The sequence below is a fragment of the Sylvia atricapilla genome, chromosome 10 (assembly GCF_009819655.1).
Source record: "Sylvia atricapilla isolate bSylAtr1 chromosome 10, bSylAtr1.pri, whole genome shotgun sequence".
NCBI classification, from domain to species: Eukaryota; Metazoa; Chordata; class Aves; order Passeriformes; family Sylviidae; genus Sylvia; species Sylvia atricapilla.
This window is the reverse complement of record NC_089149.1, coordinates 22,617,888-22,635,526: the sequence shown is the minus strand read 5'-3', so window position 1 is coordinate 22,635,526 and position 17,639 is coordinate 22,617,888. Positions and strand designations below refer to the sequence as shown.

General features: G+C 38.4%; 1 protein-coding gene across 1 annotated transcript in view; it reads right to left on the bottom strand.

Annotated features, from left to right (window-relative positions):
* The window catches only part of COL4A3 (collagen type IV alpha 3 chain), a 58,579-nt gene that overhangs the window by 2,786 nt on the left and 38,154 nt on the right, over window positions 1-17,639 (bottom strand). The window contains exons 30-51 of the mRNA XM_066326282.1: window positions 16,907-17,057; window positions 16,671-16,784; window positions 15,715-15,882; window positions 14,549-14,638; window positions 13,821-13,955; window positions 13,021-13,119; window positions 11,863-11,952; window positions 11,365-11,504; window positions 10,247-10,373; window positions 9,894-9,974; window positions 9,188-9,286; window positions 8,201-8,251; window positions 7,705-7,890; window positions 6,933-7,063; window positions 6,409-6,481; window positions 5,056-5,127; window positions 4,816-4,935; window positions 3,951-4,049; window positions 3,169-3,381; window positions 2,335-2,512; window positions 1,191-1,305; window positions 206-378 (exon numbers count right to left, since the gene is read on the bottom strand). Of these exons, the coding sequence (XP_066182379.1) occupies window positions 206-378; window positions 1,191-1,305; window positions 2,335-2,512; window positions 3,169-3,381; window positions 3,951-4,049; window positions 4,816-4,935; window positions 5,056-5,127; window positions 6,409-6,481; window positions 6,933-7,063; window positions 7,705-7,890; window positions 8,201-8,251; window positions 9,188-9,286; window positions 9,894-9,974; window positions 10,247-10,373; window positions 11,365-11,504; window positions 11,863-11,952; window positions 13,021-13,119; window positions 13,821-13,955; window positions 14,549-14,638; window positions 15,715-15,882; window positions 16,671-16,784; window positions 16,907-17,057 (2,705 nt within the window). The remainder of the gene's footprint in view (window positions 1-205; window positions 379-1,190; window positions 1,306-2,334; window positions 2,513-3,168; window positions 3,382-3,950; window positions 4,050-4,815; window positions 4,936-5,055; window positions 5,128-6,408; window positions 6,482-6,932; window positions 7,064-7,704; window positions 7,891-8,200; window positions 8,252-9,187; window positions 9,287-9,893; window positions 9,975-10,246; window positions 10,374-11,364; window positions 11,505-11,862; window positions 11,953-13,020; window positions 13,120-13,820; window positions 13,956-14,548; window positions 14,639-15,714; window positions 15,883-16,670; window positions 16,785-16,906; window positions 17,058-17,639) is intronic.

Genomic DNA, 17,639 nt, shown 5'->3' with positions numbered 1-17,639 from the left:
TTTTTTTTTCTTTAAAAAATAGGGAGACACAATCTGACTTTGGATACGGAATTACTGACAGCAACCTTGAAATTCTTGGCTTAAACATCTGTGTGCTACAGAATGACCCTGCACCTAACAAAAGGAATTACAAAGGAAGCCCCCATAGGTTTTGCAGGCATTTACTGTCCCCTCAGGTACTGGAATGCAGGGAAGTGCAGTGTACCTGAACATTCTTCTTGGATTTAATGATGCCAACCAGAAACTGTAGGAATTTGTGTAGTAGTTGCATGTCCCCCTGCCATGGCACTCTATGAATGGGACTGCCCGAAATTCTTCCAGACAAGATCCAGGAGATGCCAATGCTTGGCCAGAAGCTTCTGAGCCGGCACTTGTGTACTGTAACCACCAAAACATTTTGATCAGAACTTGCCCATCAGCTTTTAGTAAACCGCAGGAAGAAAAAACAAACCCTCCTTCTAAAACATATCATATGTTCTGTGGTACATCTTGGACAAAATAAAATGAATGCAGATTCATTTGATAAAACTTAAAATGAAGCACAGAAGCCTCCTGAAAGTTCAAGCAGTTATGGCCATTTCTTAAGTCCCTGCAAAGGCCTTTTTCAGGTCGATGAAATGCATGAAACTAACCAGTACAAAGACTAGAAACTGCCTTCTGTCCAGCTGAGTGCAACAGTAACTACCTTACAAATACCCTCAATTGGTAGGGTTGTGTTTTCATATTTTTGTTGGATTGATTACTTCTCCAAACACAAAAAGCAGAAAGCGCATTTTTAAAAGAAATTCCTGGCATGGAAGTCGATCACTTATTTCTATGGTTTTGTGTTCAGGATCAGTTTAACCACTCCACTCCCCAAACCTGTTTCCTATATCATAGCATAACATGTAAAAGTGAATGCTTGCAGTTACTTTTGTCAGACTAAAGTCCCATCTTTTTTGCTTTTCCTCCTGCCACCTATTTTTGTGAATAGATCAGAATAGCTGTGTCTATGCTTCTGGAATTGAATAAGAATTAATAGAATTATTTTCTACTTCTCGGCAGAGGCAAAAAAAAACCAAAAAACAAAAACAAATAAAACCCAAAAAAACCCCACCAGTTATTAAAAAACAAATGAGCCATGAACAGCTGAAAACACCAATGAAAATGAGAGGACATAAAATGGATAATTCAAGTTGTTATATCCTTACCATAACAAAAGAAAAACCCTTCCAGAGAGACATCCAGCCATCTGGACATGCAGGAACTACAGTTGTTTGGCTGTGAACTGCTATTACCATTGCAGCTCCTTCACAGACAACACACCTGTGAAGGAAAGCACATTCAGTGCAGACATGAGGGAAAACATGAAAGCAGAACAAACTTCTACCTTCTAGGATGGTAGCTACCTCAAAGCATAGCATACCTTGCTATAAATGCTAGTACTCATGGATTTCTCAGTTTAATGAGAAGTAAATTGAAGGTAACCCATATATCTTACCTTGCAATTGCTTTGCAATCTCTGCTAGTAACACCAGACTAGGGAAGTAATTCCAGAACATCTGAACTTCTTAATTTTGCCTTTAACGAAGTAATGAGCAAAATTTAACCTTTTTCACATGCTTGCTACTTTATGTTGTTCTGGTTTAGTTCAAAGTTCTGTACTTCTGTACCTTTATTTGCTAAGATTAGAAAAAGTAATCTTTATTTCCTGAATGAAGAAACCGAAGCAGAGCTACTGGATTGCAACCACTGGGTAGGGGAGGACAGAAGATGAGTGCAAAGCCTGCCTTTCCACCTTGGATTTTGCTGCTCTAGAACTCTTTCATGCTTTTAGAACTTGTAAGTTGTCCTTCATTCTTCTCAGCTATTCTAAGGAATTAGAAAGGGCCACATTTGCAGAAGGATGTTTCATAGCTGAGAACCTTCAGCTCAGTTTACAATGTTCTTCACAAACGACAGTAAATATATCATCCAGAACTGGAGGCAGAACTTAATTTGTGCTATAATTCTAAATAACAAACATGCCTTTATTTAATTTTAGTCTCTCTCTAATTTCCATAATAATAGGGTCTTAAGAAAACAATCCCTGCAATCAGTAGGACAGTATGCCATTTTCTTATGTTGGCTCTGCAGCAACAGGCCCTGTGGTGGGATCCCAGCTTTATTCTAACTTTTCTTGAGAGTACAATTGAATATTTCACATACTTAGGTGAGTAGTCAAAAACCAGACTGTTGAAGTCAGTGCTTGTACTGGCTGAGACAGGCAGGTCTTGCCTAGGATTTGCCACCTAAAACAATTTACGATGCCTCTGTGGTTCCAGGGCAGAAGAGATAAAATTCTAATCCTCTTACCTGCTTATCTGGGGCTCTAGTGCCCTGCCAGAAAGGGGTGCCATGTCTGGTGGCATCACCACTGCAGTGGACAGCCAGTAGGAATAGTCATTGCGAGAAGCAAAGCTACAAACGTCATTGGGGCTACAGAACAAGAATGGCATGGTGCTGAACCTCTGCAAGCAGCTACCAGCTGTTCCTAGAAGACAAAAGAGGAGAGGTTTGTGACAGATAGGAGATTAAATGGAGTGCAGTGACCAGAAGAGACACATGATGGCACCCTATCTACTATAGGAAGAATTAAAACAGTAACTATTAGAAGTACCTGTACAGTAAAATTATCTGAAAGCAAAATGCTTCTGGTTTATACAAATATATCTATATAATAAACAAGGGCTAAGAACGAAATGTGTTAAAATAATACAATCTTCTTGAATGGTATCAGTCCTTGACACAGTGGCAGGGATTCAGCTGCTTAAACAAAAGTTTCTGGTGACATTGTTCACACCCTAAAGCATCCCGCTTAGGCACAAAAACCCACAAGATTCTCCTTCACATCCTGTGGTGTTACTGTCTGCCCTGCTCAAATGTTGTGAAACTTTATACCAGATATCTGTCCATAAGTAACTGAACTCCTCCTCAAAAAACTCTAGGGATATCCACAAGGGAATACAGGAGTGCAGGAAAGAAATGTGTCTTTTAAACCATGATTCCTGAATGGACTCCAGGCCACTCTGGTTTCAACCACCCATCTCCAATGTTTACCTCAGACACTTACAGTAAATTTGGTTTCATGACAGCTTAGCATTACTGGACTCCAAGAAAATAATCTGAAATTTGTTACCAATACAGTACCAAGATCTTGTCCATGTGCTCGTTCATTTCCTTGTACAAAAAGCAGCGAATAGCCAACATAGATTTGGGATGTCCCTTGTGGGCATGAAGGAATCTTTGTTGTCTGACTATGCCGGGTAAAGATAAATCCTTTTCTTGTTGGACCAGCAGTGATAGTACCTGGTGATCCAGGTAACCCCTGCAGACCTGGAAAGCCAATCAATCCAGGTTGTCCTGTGGAGGGGAAATAAATATGTCTGCAAGTATTATAATATTTTTTTTAATTTTCATTTCTTTTAAGTTATTGAAACTGCTTGAAAACTACCAAAAAAATAACGACTTAAAAATTGGTAGTATTTGTTGCAGGTGTAGGAACTCCTTCAGACCTACCTCAGGCAGCTTTACACTGCATAGCTTCATGGAATAGTGAGGTATTTTAAAGAATTTTTTACCAAAAAAGCTTAAAGTAAAAACATTTTTTGATGCCTAAATAAAAACATTTAGTTCCATTTTGATGTAATAAAAAGGCATCCTGGTACCTAGGGATTTCAATTGACTAAATAGAAGTGATTAATAACAGACGAGGACAGTCAAGGCATATTTCTGTAAATTATTATTTCAGTTGTGAACATGTATTTGTTAAAAGCTAAGAATGTGCTTACATGTGTCCCTAAAGCTACTGTAAATGTTCTGTAAATTTTAGAATCTCAATACATATAACAGGAAGGATTTTAAAAATCAGCAGTGCATTTTATCTGTAAATTCAATAATACCAGTCAATCAGAGATTCTGCTTTCCTGTACCTCTTTGTCCTGGAAATCCCCTCTCTCCTTTTGGACCAGGCAATCCTGGATGACCTGGATGACCAAAACGTCCTGGTAGACCTTTTACTCCTTTAGGTCCTAAATTGCAATCAAGAAAAAACCAGAGGTGTGTACCAGTAGTTACTCCAGATTTTAGTAACTGGTAAAGAATAAAGTTAAAAATCCCCACATAAATGTAGCTGTGTGAGAACAAAAGCATGAACATATTAAGTTTCTGAACTATCTATATTACTACGTCATCATCTTTCCTATCAGGAAGATTTCAAGGAAGTATTGAACATACTGAAGAAAAATGCCCTCAGCAGGCCTGTCCCCCTGAAGAGCTCCCTCCTGGGTGCAAAGCTGTGGTACTGGGAAGGGTGGCCAGATCCCCACTGCATATCCACATCACCTACCTTCTTCCTTCCCCATTCCCCACAGCTGGGACAGGCTTCACTTCTGGTGCCAATGGAGAAGAAGCTAGCCTGTCCTTTCCTTCCCACCCCCAGACCAGGACAGACACAATCACACTGAAGCACATCTAGAATACTTTTATTACAGGTGGTAATTCCCTCCTCCCCACATATGAAAATGAAATGTATGAAAATGGGGAATGTTTTCATCCTATATTCCTTAGGCTTATGTTGAGGGATGTACTTACTGACTCACTGCAAGGGTGGAGAGCAGATGGAATGGGAGAGTTTATAAATATTAGGGTCTTAACAAGGTAGAAAGAGCAATTTTTAAATATGGTGAGGTTTTTTTAAAGACATGTTAATTTTCTATGCAGAAGTTTTTCCACCAAACCAAAATGTTCTACTAAACAGCACACACAGACATGCATAGAGGTAAAAACATAAATCACCTTGTGGTCCAGGAATCCCTTGAATTCCTTGATCACCTGGTGTTCCTGGGATTCCTGGCGGTCCTGGAGGACCCTTGCTTCCTGGGATGGAGAATATTTTTCCAGAGACTCCGGGTGGACCTAGAAGCAAAAATATAATGAAGATCTATTGCTGGACATTAAGAGAAAGCAAACAAACTACAAAATAAGCCAGATAAAGCAACCTAAGTCAGCTGGTATTGGAAGGAGAAGGTTGGTTACCATGCTGGCCCTTTGGTCCCCTCGGGCCCTCTGCACCTTGTGGTCCTGGGGGTCCTTGATTACCCTTTTCTCCTAAAAGAGAAGATTGAAGATGTATTGTCTGGTTTAAAATGTCAAAGCAACTGTCAAAGTTTCGGAGGCTTATTGAAGAGTCCTACACAATCCATTCAAAGTTCCCAAAGGGTAACACAGCCTGTAGACTCATTTGAAATGTGAAAGTGGGTTTCTTCACCTCTTGTGCAACTGTATAATTTATAGGTCAAGTGCACTGATTTTATAAGATGATACTGTCATGCCTGTCTATATGAAGGTTGGTCTCTAAACCTAGTGTGAATTCTCAGCTTTAGACTATGTCCTTTCTATCTTACATGTTTTTGTCCCTGGATTTGCAGCCTCCAGATGGAGTTCAGCTCCCTTTAACTCTACTGTCAGTTATGCTGAAGTTGTAAAGTTTTTGATGAGAAATTTGATAAGTGATTCTTTTCACTGTGCACACTATGAGGTTACCTTCAGACTATGCTCCACAGTTCTGCTTAAAACAAAAAAAATTAATTAAAAAGAATTTTTAATACCACATCGGGAAATTTGATGTATGTGAAATGAGAGTTTGATGTTTAAGAAAGTAAGACAACTCCCTGTGTGGTGACTTTGCCAATTAGAACAAATTTAAAATGCACAGTAGTTAGCATGGATCATTAACAGGTTGGTTAAACAGGTAATGACAATTCTGTGTGACTGTAAATCGTGCAATTGTAAAAGGAGAATACTGGACTAATGCAGGCCTACATTATATTTAAATCACTAGAAAATTGTCTAAATTGAACAGATTTTTAACCAGTTACTGATTCAACTTACCCTCAGGAATATGAAATTAATGACGCCAATACATTTAACAGTACATCTGCTGATAAACTGTAAATTAGATTATAACTGGACTATTCTTACAGCAAACAGAGGACCCAGTGCTGTAATTATGATTAAATACTCTTGAGTTCTGTAGCTAAGAGGTTGTTGAAAAGTCACATTTTCTAGCTGTGGTGGGATATTTCTAATTGGCAAACTCAGTGCCAAAGTCCTTACAGATCATCACTCACTAAGGACAAAGTTATTTTGAATTTGCCTGAAATGGAGGTGGTTGATGTGTCAGCCCTTTGTCTCCTGAATGTCAGTTTGGACACACCCAGAGCACTCACCTCAGTGAAAACTCTCATAGTGAATGCTTTCATTCAGACCCGATTTTCATGGCAAAACCTCATGTCTCTAGATCCCTTCATACACAAAATACTAGTATAACTCAACATATAAATGATTGTATTTGGCACATAGAAGTGTACATAATAAATATATGAATACCTTTTACACCTGGGAATCCAAGAAATCCAGGGTCCCCTCTAGCACCAGGATAGCCTGATCGACCTTCTATTCCCTGCAAAACAGAGAACGTCAGTAATAAACAGAAGCAGCATCTTCACATAATGGAATATATTTCATTTTTGTCAGAATATTCAAAGCATTATGTTCACAGAATTTGCTGCAACTAGAATGATCTGCTCCACTTCTAAACATGTTAGAAATAGTCATATTATTGTTCACATCATCCTGTTGTACAGAACAGCCAAGGAAATGACATACCAGGAATTAAAAAACCCAATTCTTATTGATCCACTTAAGTCCATAAAACCTGCTTATCATATCCATTTTGAGAAAGTTGTTTTTGTGAAAGAGAAAGGTGTTCTTGTGAAAATGGGTGGGAGGGGATGTTTGTTGGGGTTTGTTGTTTGTTTTGAGATTTTGGAAGGTTTTTTAATGGGTATTATTTTCATGGTAAGAGCAGACTATCAATGCAGTAAGAAGGAAGCAATATTCCTTTCACTGACTTTGGGACCAGGAGGCCCAATGTCACCGGCTGGGCCCCTTGGCCCTGGTATTCCATCCGCCCCTGGGACACCTTTGCTTCCTTTCACGCTGAGAGTGGAAAGACCAGGAAGGCCTGGAAAACCAGGAGCACCTATAGAGAAACATCAGAGTAAGTGAAGACTACTGCCAACAGCTTTTCACATAGGTTACAACACAGCGCAATGTTCAATGGCTCCATAATGATACTCATGTTTATCACCTCAGTGATTTCCAAGGAAATATACACACTTTTTAAAAAAATCAACACATTTTTCCTATCCTGTTAATTTAATTGGAGATCAGAACTTACAGTACTCTTTAACACTACAGGTTTTTGAATATCCTCCAGCTGCAGTTAAGTCTGGAATCACAGAATCATTTACGTTGGAAAAGACCTTTAAGATCACCATGTCCAACTGTAAACCTAACACTGCCATGTCCTCACTAAGCCATGTCCCTAAGTGCCACTCATGCTATCTCATTTTGTCAAAGCTGGATCTCAGCTGTCCTACAGACCACATGGGAGTAAAGCAAAATAATGCAATTGGGTGGACTTGACTGCTTATTTTAATTTAAATGCCACTGCATAGACAATGTTGTTTGCACTGGTAATATTGCATTAACTGCTAACTGTTTAATTATGAAACTCTCTTGGGGGAATATCCCTTTCAACCTTGAATTCTGGACAGGCTGACTTCTACTTTCCATTATCAGTATATCCTTTCAGACAAATAAGGAATTCCAACAACACACCTGGTCTTCCACGTGCACCAGGGATACCTCTGTTCCCTTTCTGGCCAGTGATAGCCACGCCTGTGGTGCCTTGAAATCCAGGTAACCCCACTAAGCCAGGAGGTCCAATGGGTCCTCGATCTCCCTGATGACCTTTCACACCTGGAGGCCCAGGAAAACCAGGCAGTCCCATGTCCCCTTTGATTCCTGCAAAGTGTGAATATTACATGTGGGGAAGGCTGTCAAGACAGTGAGGTGATGTGACAACTCCAAATATGTGTCCCCTATATGGCAAAGGTGGAATTCAGCCCTTGTTTATGACACAGAGAAGCAACAACTCTTTACAAGCAACAACTCTTGACATTTAATATACAGGACCAAACCATTGATCAAAAGCACAGAATCGCTCTTGATTTCCTCCGACACTCTTAGGGCTATTTCAAGCATCTGAAGACAAGAGAGGACTTGATAATGGTTCTGGTATTTAAAGTTTAAGCTTTTTGAAAAGACAACTCACCTCTACGTCCAGGAATACCTCGAAGACCAGGGATCCCTCTCCCTGGTAGTCCTGCAAAATATTAGGTCACATTACACTCAAAGTCTGAAATAATTTTTAGAAAATATCACATTTCATACAATTCTTCAAAAATCACTGAATCAAAAGGTAGAGTTTAGTTCTATGTAAAAGAAAATTATTATTCCATTTCTTCTAAAAAAACCACAAATTAAATTTTTAGATTTGTATATAAAGAAGGAACTCTTATTAGTCAATCATATTTGAGGTACATTCTACAAAACAGAACTTCTTTTCTTCAGAGGAAAACCAGAAAAATCTGCATTTAATTTAGTTATTAAGAAAAATAGAATAAATAAATGTAAATACCTACAAACGAAAATATGTTAACAGTGACTACTTCAAAGTTATTATGAAAAAGCTTTCCAAATACTATGGATGTCTTCTCAGTATCTTCTTGATACTGACATGCAAACAAATATTTTCAGTGTAAAATTCTGTCAGAATTCAGTGTAGGACTAAATCTATCTAAACATTGATAACATCAGGAGTGACATTTAAATGAAAGGTTTCACAACCCCAGGTCTAGGTCATGGAGACTTGCACTATTCATGCAGGGAAACACTGATTCCTTTTGTTTTATATCCATGTAAGACAGAAGACTCCTTGGAAAGGATTTTGGTTCTTTTAATCTCTTTGAGATTAAACCCAGAAGAACTGTTAACAGCAGTAACTTTGACTCTTGCAGATGTAAAAAATTTTAGGTGACATTACGACAAATCACATGTAGAATAGAGCATTTATAATGCACTTGGGTTGTTGACAGCATGTGCAAAAATTACATAGAAAAACACCTATAACCTTCTACTTAAAAATTTAGCTTTGGCTCCATAGAGGCACCTTAGAAATCCTTTCCAAATAATCCTTGTCACTATAATTACAGAAAAAAACCAATTGTAAAGTAGAATGAAAATATTTCACTGGTGTTACCTGGTTCTCCTTTTAGTCCTGGGGGCCCAGGCATACCATCCTGACCTTGAGTACCCCTTTCACCAACAAGTCCAGTTCTTCCAGGGACTCCAACAGCACCTGTGAATTACAGTGGACTACAATATTATTTTTAAATTATGCAGTGAGAAGATTTGGCTCTCCTTAATTAAAAATTAATTAGCCACTTCAAAGATAGGTGTAGCTGTGTTGGTATACAGCAGCATATAGCTTGTATTGAGCTTAGTGGACTTCAGTGGATTTAACACCCCCACTATTTTCACAGACATAAAAAAGCATGCAATGCATGCCTCTTTGTTGCTGCATATACACAGTCCTTGAGGTATATTTTTAATTCTGTTTCAGTTCTGTTGCTCTAGCAGACAACTACAACGCTGTTTCTTTCTACTCCAGTTAATTTTCTTCTCTTCATCTACCTTTATCTTAGTTTATTATTCTCTTTTAGGAGTTAGAACCTTAAGAAGTTAAGCCTTCCTTATAATTGTGTGGTATCACATCTCGAGACCCTCGGATATGCACATATATAACAAAAGGGCAAAAAGCTTTCCAGTAGTGAAACAAAATTAAAACTTTTTGCAGTAGCTGAACTGGTAACATGGAAAAGTGTCTGTTAAGGTAACAAAGTTTCAAACGGAACTGAAATCCCAAACCCAGGGCAGTGATTTAGCAGAGATGCTCTATACCATACCGGGAGGGCCTGGGACTCCCTGCTGTCCTGGGCGGCCCTGGCATCCTTTAACACCAGTATCTCCAGGGGGTCCACATTTTCCTGTAAGAAGAAAAAGTGTGGCAGAGGGGAAAAGGCATCACCCCTAGATCCAGACTCAGTTTAAGAACTTTGCTATTGTTTCTGCTTTTGTCAGCTGCAAAAGTTCTCCTGGCCTGGCTGCCATGACCACAAAAGAGCTGTTGAGGTTTCCATGGTCAGTATAAATCAATGTGCCACCCCCAGGCACCCTGTGCAGCTGGAAGAATTCTCTTCTTCTACAAGCAGCTCACCATCTTCTACCAGCTCACCATCCCTCCAAAGTTACCCCATACCTGGGATTCCTGCACCTCCAGTTTCCCCTCTGATCCCGTGTGGTCCTGGTACTCCTGTAAGTCCTGGAAGACCCTCAGAGCCCTTTTCTCCTTTGCTGCCAAGAACTCCTGGGGGACCTGGATCTCCCTGAGAAACAGTTGCACACACAGAGCTAAAGAACCACAGTGAAGAATAGAAAAATCACATGTAATTTTAAAGGTTAAGTACATGTAATCATGCTTCATTAGCATTTTCAGACAAAAACCAAAGCAGATGAAATGCAAGGTTCTTCTTATAATATCACAGATCTTTTAGACATAACTAAGATCTATTTTTGACCTTTACAAACCAAGTTGTTTTCAGATATTTCCCTGGCATGGATTTACCTTCAGTTTTATTCTCCCAGCTCTTCTTTTGATCCAAACATTCATTTCTTAGATAATATGCAGCTATACAAAATACTGAATGCATTTTTTTTCTTTGAATTCCTACGGACTTTTTTGATAGAAATCTCATTGGGGCTACCCAGCTGATACTGAAAATAAACAATTAATTTAGACACTTTACAGGATCTATAGAGGAATTTACAGCCTCAGCCACACATTTCAGATAATCTCATAGATGAAAAGGCTTCCAGTTGTTGAATAACCAGAACATGCGCAGTTAAACTATCCAACTGATCTAACTTAAAAATACTGGTTTGTTCTTAGCAAATATGTATGACCAAACATAATGTATAACAAATGTAATACATATTACTAAGAAAAAAAATCCTGTGCAAGGATATTACCAGACTATCAAAACCAAACAATACAAGTTTAGGTTACAAACTTTAGCATTTGCTAAGACTGATGTACTTTTTAACATCCTTGTTCTTAATGAATTAGGAACTTTTACAGAAAGGAAGTTACTTCAAGATATCTCATCTTTATAAAGAAGAAATTCTTGCACAAAAGAAGTGAAATATAATGAAATAAAGAATTTCTCCTGAGTTATGACACAATAGAACTTTTGCATTTCTTACCACTAACAAATCATCTATTTCTGCAAACTCTGCAGCTCTTGCTTACATATTGTCGTTCTGTTTCTATAGCCAAAGGCTCTGCCTAACAGGAAAATTTTTCCACTGCCTTTATACCTTTGGACCAGGTTCTCCTGGAGGCCCAGCAGATGGGTACCCAGGTTCTCCTTTGTCACCTGGAAAGCCACCATAGCCTGGTGGACCAGGGTCACCTGATGGTCCTGGGAAGCCTGGAGATCCTTTCTGGCCTTTTGGACCTGGAAAAATAAAAATACTGATACCATTCTTAAAAGGATCATAACTGCATTTTACACCTTATGTTTTGCAAGCTACTGCTGATATATACAGATATTAATTCTTCATTAAAGTAATTTAAACTGTGATTTTATTTCTAAAAAGAAGTTCCTACATGTAACAATATATAAATCAAAGAATTTAGAGAGAGAGGGAGAATTGCATTCTGCAAGTCAAGCAAATGCTGAAGATAAGTGTATGGATACTAAAGAATAAATCCCAGTCTAAGTATTGTCTGGTGTGCCTACAGTACCAGCTCAGACCTGTGCAAATGCTTCTACAGAGCTCTATGAATTTTAATATGTCTTGAGAGAAAATGACCTGGAATTCCCATGTCTCCTTTGTCTCCATGAGCACCTGGGAATCCTTGTCCTCCAGGAATCCCTGGAAGACCCATAAATCCTTTGGCTCCTGCAAGATGAAGAAATAAATGTCATCTTCACATGTCTGCTTTAGACACTGGCTGGATGTTAGAGCTGTCATGAACACAAAATCCTCTCCCACACACCTTCTTTTGCTGTATTACTGTTTTATAGATAATCAACATGGACCCTTTTGCCCCAGACACAGATAGAATTATCATTATTGTTTTCAGAAAATCAAGGAAGTAACAAATACCTTATGTATCACCATTAAAATAAAGGTTTGTGACCACAGCACTTAGGGGCAGCCACTGCAATACACTTTAGCTGAATTTGATCAAGATCACAAATTTGTATTTCTGCACTGGGTTTTCCTTTCATTTGCTTCAACTCCAGTTTAGTTTCTGTGCATGGAACAATCACATTATTACTCACTCATTATGGATTTCTCATTACTAGTATATAATAAAAAGCTCTTGAGTGTGACCACTTATCCCCTCACTAACTTACCTTGAGTTAGCTCTCAGTTTAAGGACTAAAAGATGCATCTAGAATGTTTTCTGTACATTCTTTCTAAATTCCAGTGTGCCAATGCCTGATGTTTTTAAATCTGCTTTTCATTGGAAAACTTTTGAAATACAAGTTAAATATTCAGATTTTGAAAAGGAAAATAAAATTCATCTGAAGTTAAAAAAATAAAAAAAAAAAAACACCTTAAATATTTTTGTGCCAATTTGCAATATTCTAGAATTAATTTTTAAATAATATTGCAAATTCAAACTTTTTCCTTTTTAGAAATACTAATTTCTATTCATTGGCTTTACCAGCTTTTGGACTTTATTGTTATTCAGGATTTAATATTTTTTCCTATTTGTCATCCCAAACAGTGGTCTATATTTGAAAGAAAAAAAAAAAAGAATAATTTGGTGATAGCTACTACGCTTTCAAATAGCAGCTTTTGAAATGGCTCCGTTTCTGAACTCTCAGAAAAGTTTTGGAGTTAATAGAGAAAATGCAGTGCTGCTTCTGGAGCCAAGCTGGTGTGCACTGGAGCAGCAGTATCACCCTGTCCACATGGCACAGTAATTTTCAATATACATATGGAATATATATATACCTGGTAGACCAGGAATTCCTTCAGACCCATCAACACCTGGGGGACCTTGCACACCAACATCTCCTTTGTCTCCCCTTACACCCATTTGGCCTTGAACTCCTAAAATGGAAATTTAAAAAATATTACAAAACAACATCTTAGAATATAAGTTTTTGTATAAAGTTTAAAATATTATAACTCTTTAGGCTAATGAAACAGAAGTACAGTATAGGATTTTCCCTCTGAACACACATAAGCAAAACACAAGCTCCTATCTAACATCTGTATTTTTCATGTGCAGACAATAGGAAGTTCCTGAAAGCTTCCACAGGAAAACGTGGATACAAAAACCTAGATAGTACTAGTTAAGCATGTACAGTTTATACAGAGAGTTCATATTAACATTGCAAACAAAGGAGTTCTTCTGACAGTCAAGTATTTCTGAGTAGATTTAATGTCTTTGCAATCCAGCATCTGGTTGGTAAGTGCAGTCATTTTTGTGCTCACAGCATACTAAATGTGTAAAACCATGAATGTATAGCATATATGTATATAAGCCTCCTAGTACTACTGATATATTATTCAGCATTAAGGGCTTTGTAACAGAATGAGTACTTGCTAAAATGGAACTGAATATTCAAGGTAATATCCAACTATTCCATAAATAAGAAGGCAGTTCTGGTGTTTAGCAATAATTATTTCAAAACCACGTGTGTACTCCCAGCAGTAGAGTCAGTTTATTGAATATTTTAGAGTCCACTGGAACTGCAAAACAGTTGACAACCCTGACTAGTTTTAATGACAGAACAATGAATATGTACCTTTTAAACCTCTTTCTCCTTTGTCCCCAATACCAACCAAGGTCTCAGATGGTCCAGGAAAACCTTTATCACCTGGTTCACCTTTTTCTCCAAGGAATCCTTTTCTTCCCTTTATTCCTGGGAAGCCAGGAGAACCTGCAAAAACACAGAGTGAAATTTTCTGAAGAAACCTGGCTAGATGATAAAATAAAGGAAACCAGATAATGCCAATCTTCAAGAGCAATTGTAATTTACGTATGTAAATATACATTGCAAATCAACAACCTAAACTAGCTTCTTAGCTGCTCCAATCATCAATAAAACACCTACAGGTACAGATTACTCGTAGCAAATAATGCTTATCTTTCCAGCAAGACATGGAAATTATTTCTTATAGTGAATAAGCATACAGTCTTGTGTCTGTTAAATAAATATAGTAATGGTATCTACACAGGTTGGAAAAAAAACCAGCAAAAGGGTTCTCTGCTCTTTATTGAGCAAATACCAGCCACTAAAAAAAATGAAAAAGAAAAGGTGGCAAGTCAAAACTGCTAAAAAATGTGATGTTGTCATTCAGTCTGCAGACTGCACATATACAGAAGACAGATTTACCAAGACTTGAAGAAATTCCAGTACAACATCTGTACTCAGGAATGATAACACACACAAAAATGGATCACAAGACTAAATTGAGCATTGAAATTCCTGTATTCTAAGTGATAACAAAGGCAGATAAAGTGGTCACTTGCCTCTGATACCAGGGTTGCCTGGTCTTCCAATCATGCCAGGGGGTCCAGGAATTCCTAACAGTCCCATTACACCTGGATCTCCCCTTGCACCTGTGGGATTAAAGCAATTGGAATATATTTAGTTAGTATTAGATCAGTTAAACAGAACATTACTTCAGAAAATTACACATATGCCTCTCATTTCAGTGTTTAATTGCTTATTTTAATTTTTCTCCATTTCTTTAACTGTCCAATCTGGTTTTCCCATCTTTAACCACAGGATCATGACTTATAACCCCCAATTGCCTAAATTAGTAGCTGCAACAGCTCCTACCAATGAATGAAATAACTAACAGTAAGGATAATGCACCTGAAACACCCACACAGGGATGAGATGGGTCATGAGATGTGTGGGAAGGACATTCCTTTCTGGCTCAGGAGTCAAAGACCAGCTGGGAAATAACTCCCTCAAATGCCACCAGAGTCTATGTTTGCATAACTGAGTCAAGTGCTACGTGTTTATCAAAAGCTTTACAGATTCTCAATATAAAAAGGCATGTAGCATCTCCTTCCCACAGTGTAATGATTTGATATTAAAGAAAAGCCTTTATTAGAAATAAGAACCATTATATGACTGATTTATTTTATTCTTCAAAACAAATTTCAACATATTTCTGAAAAAAACCCCCAAAAACAAACAGATCAACCCTACAGGGACCACTCAGCTTAATTAAAGTTAGCTCTGGCTAGTGACAGAGCTTGATCTGACTTAACTCTGTCAGACTCCAGATCTTTTAAGATAAAGAAGATGGCATTACAAATTATTTGAAAAGGGACGCTGAATAAGAACCAAACACTTTGCATTTCCATTGTGCTGGGGGAATTTCTTTGAATATTAACTATTTCATGTCCTACTATAGGGACATTGCTGTATAAAAAACTACATAAACCACGATTCTCAGACTACTATTACAGAAAATTCCACACTGTGTCAGGAGAGCTTCAAGATATGCTCATCATTTAAGGAAGAATGATTTATTAGTTTTCCATAAAAATCTCAAATGAATACCGTTCAGGGAAAAATATTTCAGCATCCTCAGTCTGGAAAAACATGACTTTTGCTAAACACCTTTCTGCAAAGACTTGCTTAATTGCTACATCAAATCAAAGACTTGGGAAATCCTTACCTGGCAAACCAGAGATTCCTGGCCTTCCAGACTGACCCTTGGGACCAGGTAATCCCATATTTCCCTGAGGACCTATTAATCCAGGTTCCCCAGGCAGTCCGTAGATTCCCGGGATACTCAAACCAGGAGGACCTAGGTTTCCTTTTGAACCTTGTAAACCTCTTCCTCCTAAGGAAAGTGCAGGACAGTGTAGTATGGTAGATCTGTCTGAAAAACAAACCTTCATCTCTATCCTTACATCGTAAGCATGAAACTCTTGTTGAATTTTGCCTGTTTGAGGCTAAACTTGAGATCTGTAAGGCAATGGACACATTCAGAAAATTGTCCAAGGGCTGTGGGTTGGGTTTTTTGAAAAGAGGGAAAAAAAGACGTGGGAGTAGACAAATCTGTTCTTCCTCAGAAAAAGAAGGAAAAACCCAAACCTGGAAACCCCACCAATTTTGCACTCATTCTTAAAAATAAAAAAAAAAAAAATAAAAATCCTTTTGAGATCATATACAGGAGAAGGAATGTGCTGCATATCTAAGCATGTTTTCTCTAACAAAGAAAATCATAGGCAGTACAAGCAGGTACTTTTGGAATCCTAAATTGTTTTCCTACCAGGCTGAGCTCTGCCTTTCTTTTATTTCTTTATCAATCCCATTGCACCACAGAATCTAAGTTCAGTCCCACAGGCGAGATATTGACCAAAATATCCTTTTTCCTGTGGATTTTGGGTCAGTTTGTGATTACTCTTTATACTGTCTGGTGAAATCTGAATCTTAATCCATCTTTATCAGTGTATGTACTTCCTCCCATCTACAGAAAGAGCATCTTTGAAATGGACTCATGTTTTCTTGCATACTCTTCTATAACAAATATGCAGAAACAATTTCAGCTCCCTCAGGCCACTGGAAGGCAGAAACAAAAGCTGCACTCACCCAGCCAAATGGCATTTTTGGGCCAGAAAGTCCTACCTGGTGGGCCTGTAGCTCCCTGGCCACCTGGCAAACCTGGCAGGCCAATAAGACATTCAGCAGGTCTCCCTGGAAAACCTGGGTCTCCAGGAACTCCAGGTGAGCCACGATCTCCTGAAAGACATGAGAGCGGATTCACAGCCAAATTCAGTTTTAGCCTTTGAGTCAACATTGTTTGACTTGGGTTTTCCTTAAAATAACTTGCTGTGCTCCGTGAGCTTCTCTGACAACATTACCTCTTAGGCCATCTTCGCCATCATGTCCAGGATTCCCTGGGAGGCCTGGGAGCCCTGGAAGACCACCTTCACCTTTTGAGCCAGGACTGCCATGACCTCCTGGTGAACCCATTCTTCCTGGCTCTCCAGGAATAACCACGCCTGGCTCACCCTGCAACACAGACAGAAATGTAACCAATCCTCTCTTGGCAAATCTGCTGAAATATTTTCTCCACTGTCGGAATAATGACCTTATTTTATTAGGCTAATTCTCCTTATTCCCTTTGGATCCTTCACATATAATTTCTAATGGCTTCAATTCAGCAGACCACTGGATGTTCCTTAGTGGCCAGCTGAGGAACTATCTAGACAGCTTTTAAACTTTGTCTCCTAACCCTAAAAAGTTGCTGCTGAACAATGCAAGACACTTCTCTCCATTTGGTCTTTAATGCACTGGCATGCCTTCTGTAGTTGTGAAAAGCTTTGGATATTTTTCTGAAAGTGGGGGTGAAGTTTGTGCAAATATAACGTTTCCTTTCTTTTTATATCATAGTAATATTTTTTATCAAATTATTTACTTAAATGATCAAGGTCAGCACCCAGATATGTCTCAGAATATTCAGTCAGGTGTTAGGGTTTTGAAAAACCATTCTTCTGAACACTGCTTTCCATGAAGACTGGTTTTGTCACAAGTGCCCCAAATTCATAACTTCAACCTCCTTCCTTCATCACATCAAAAAACACACAAAAGAAT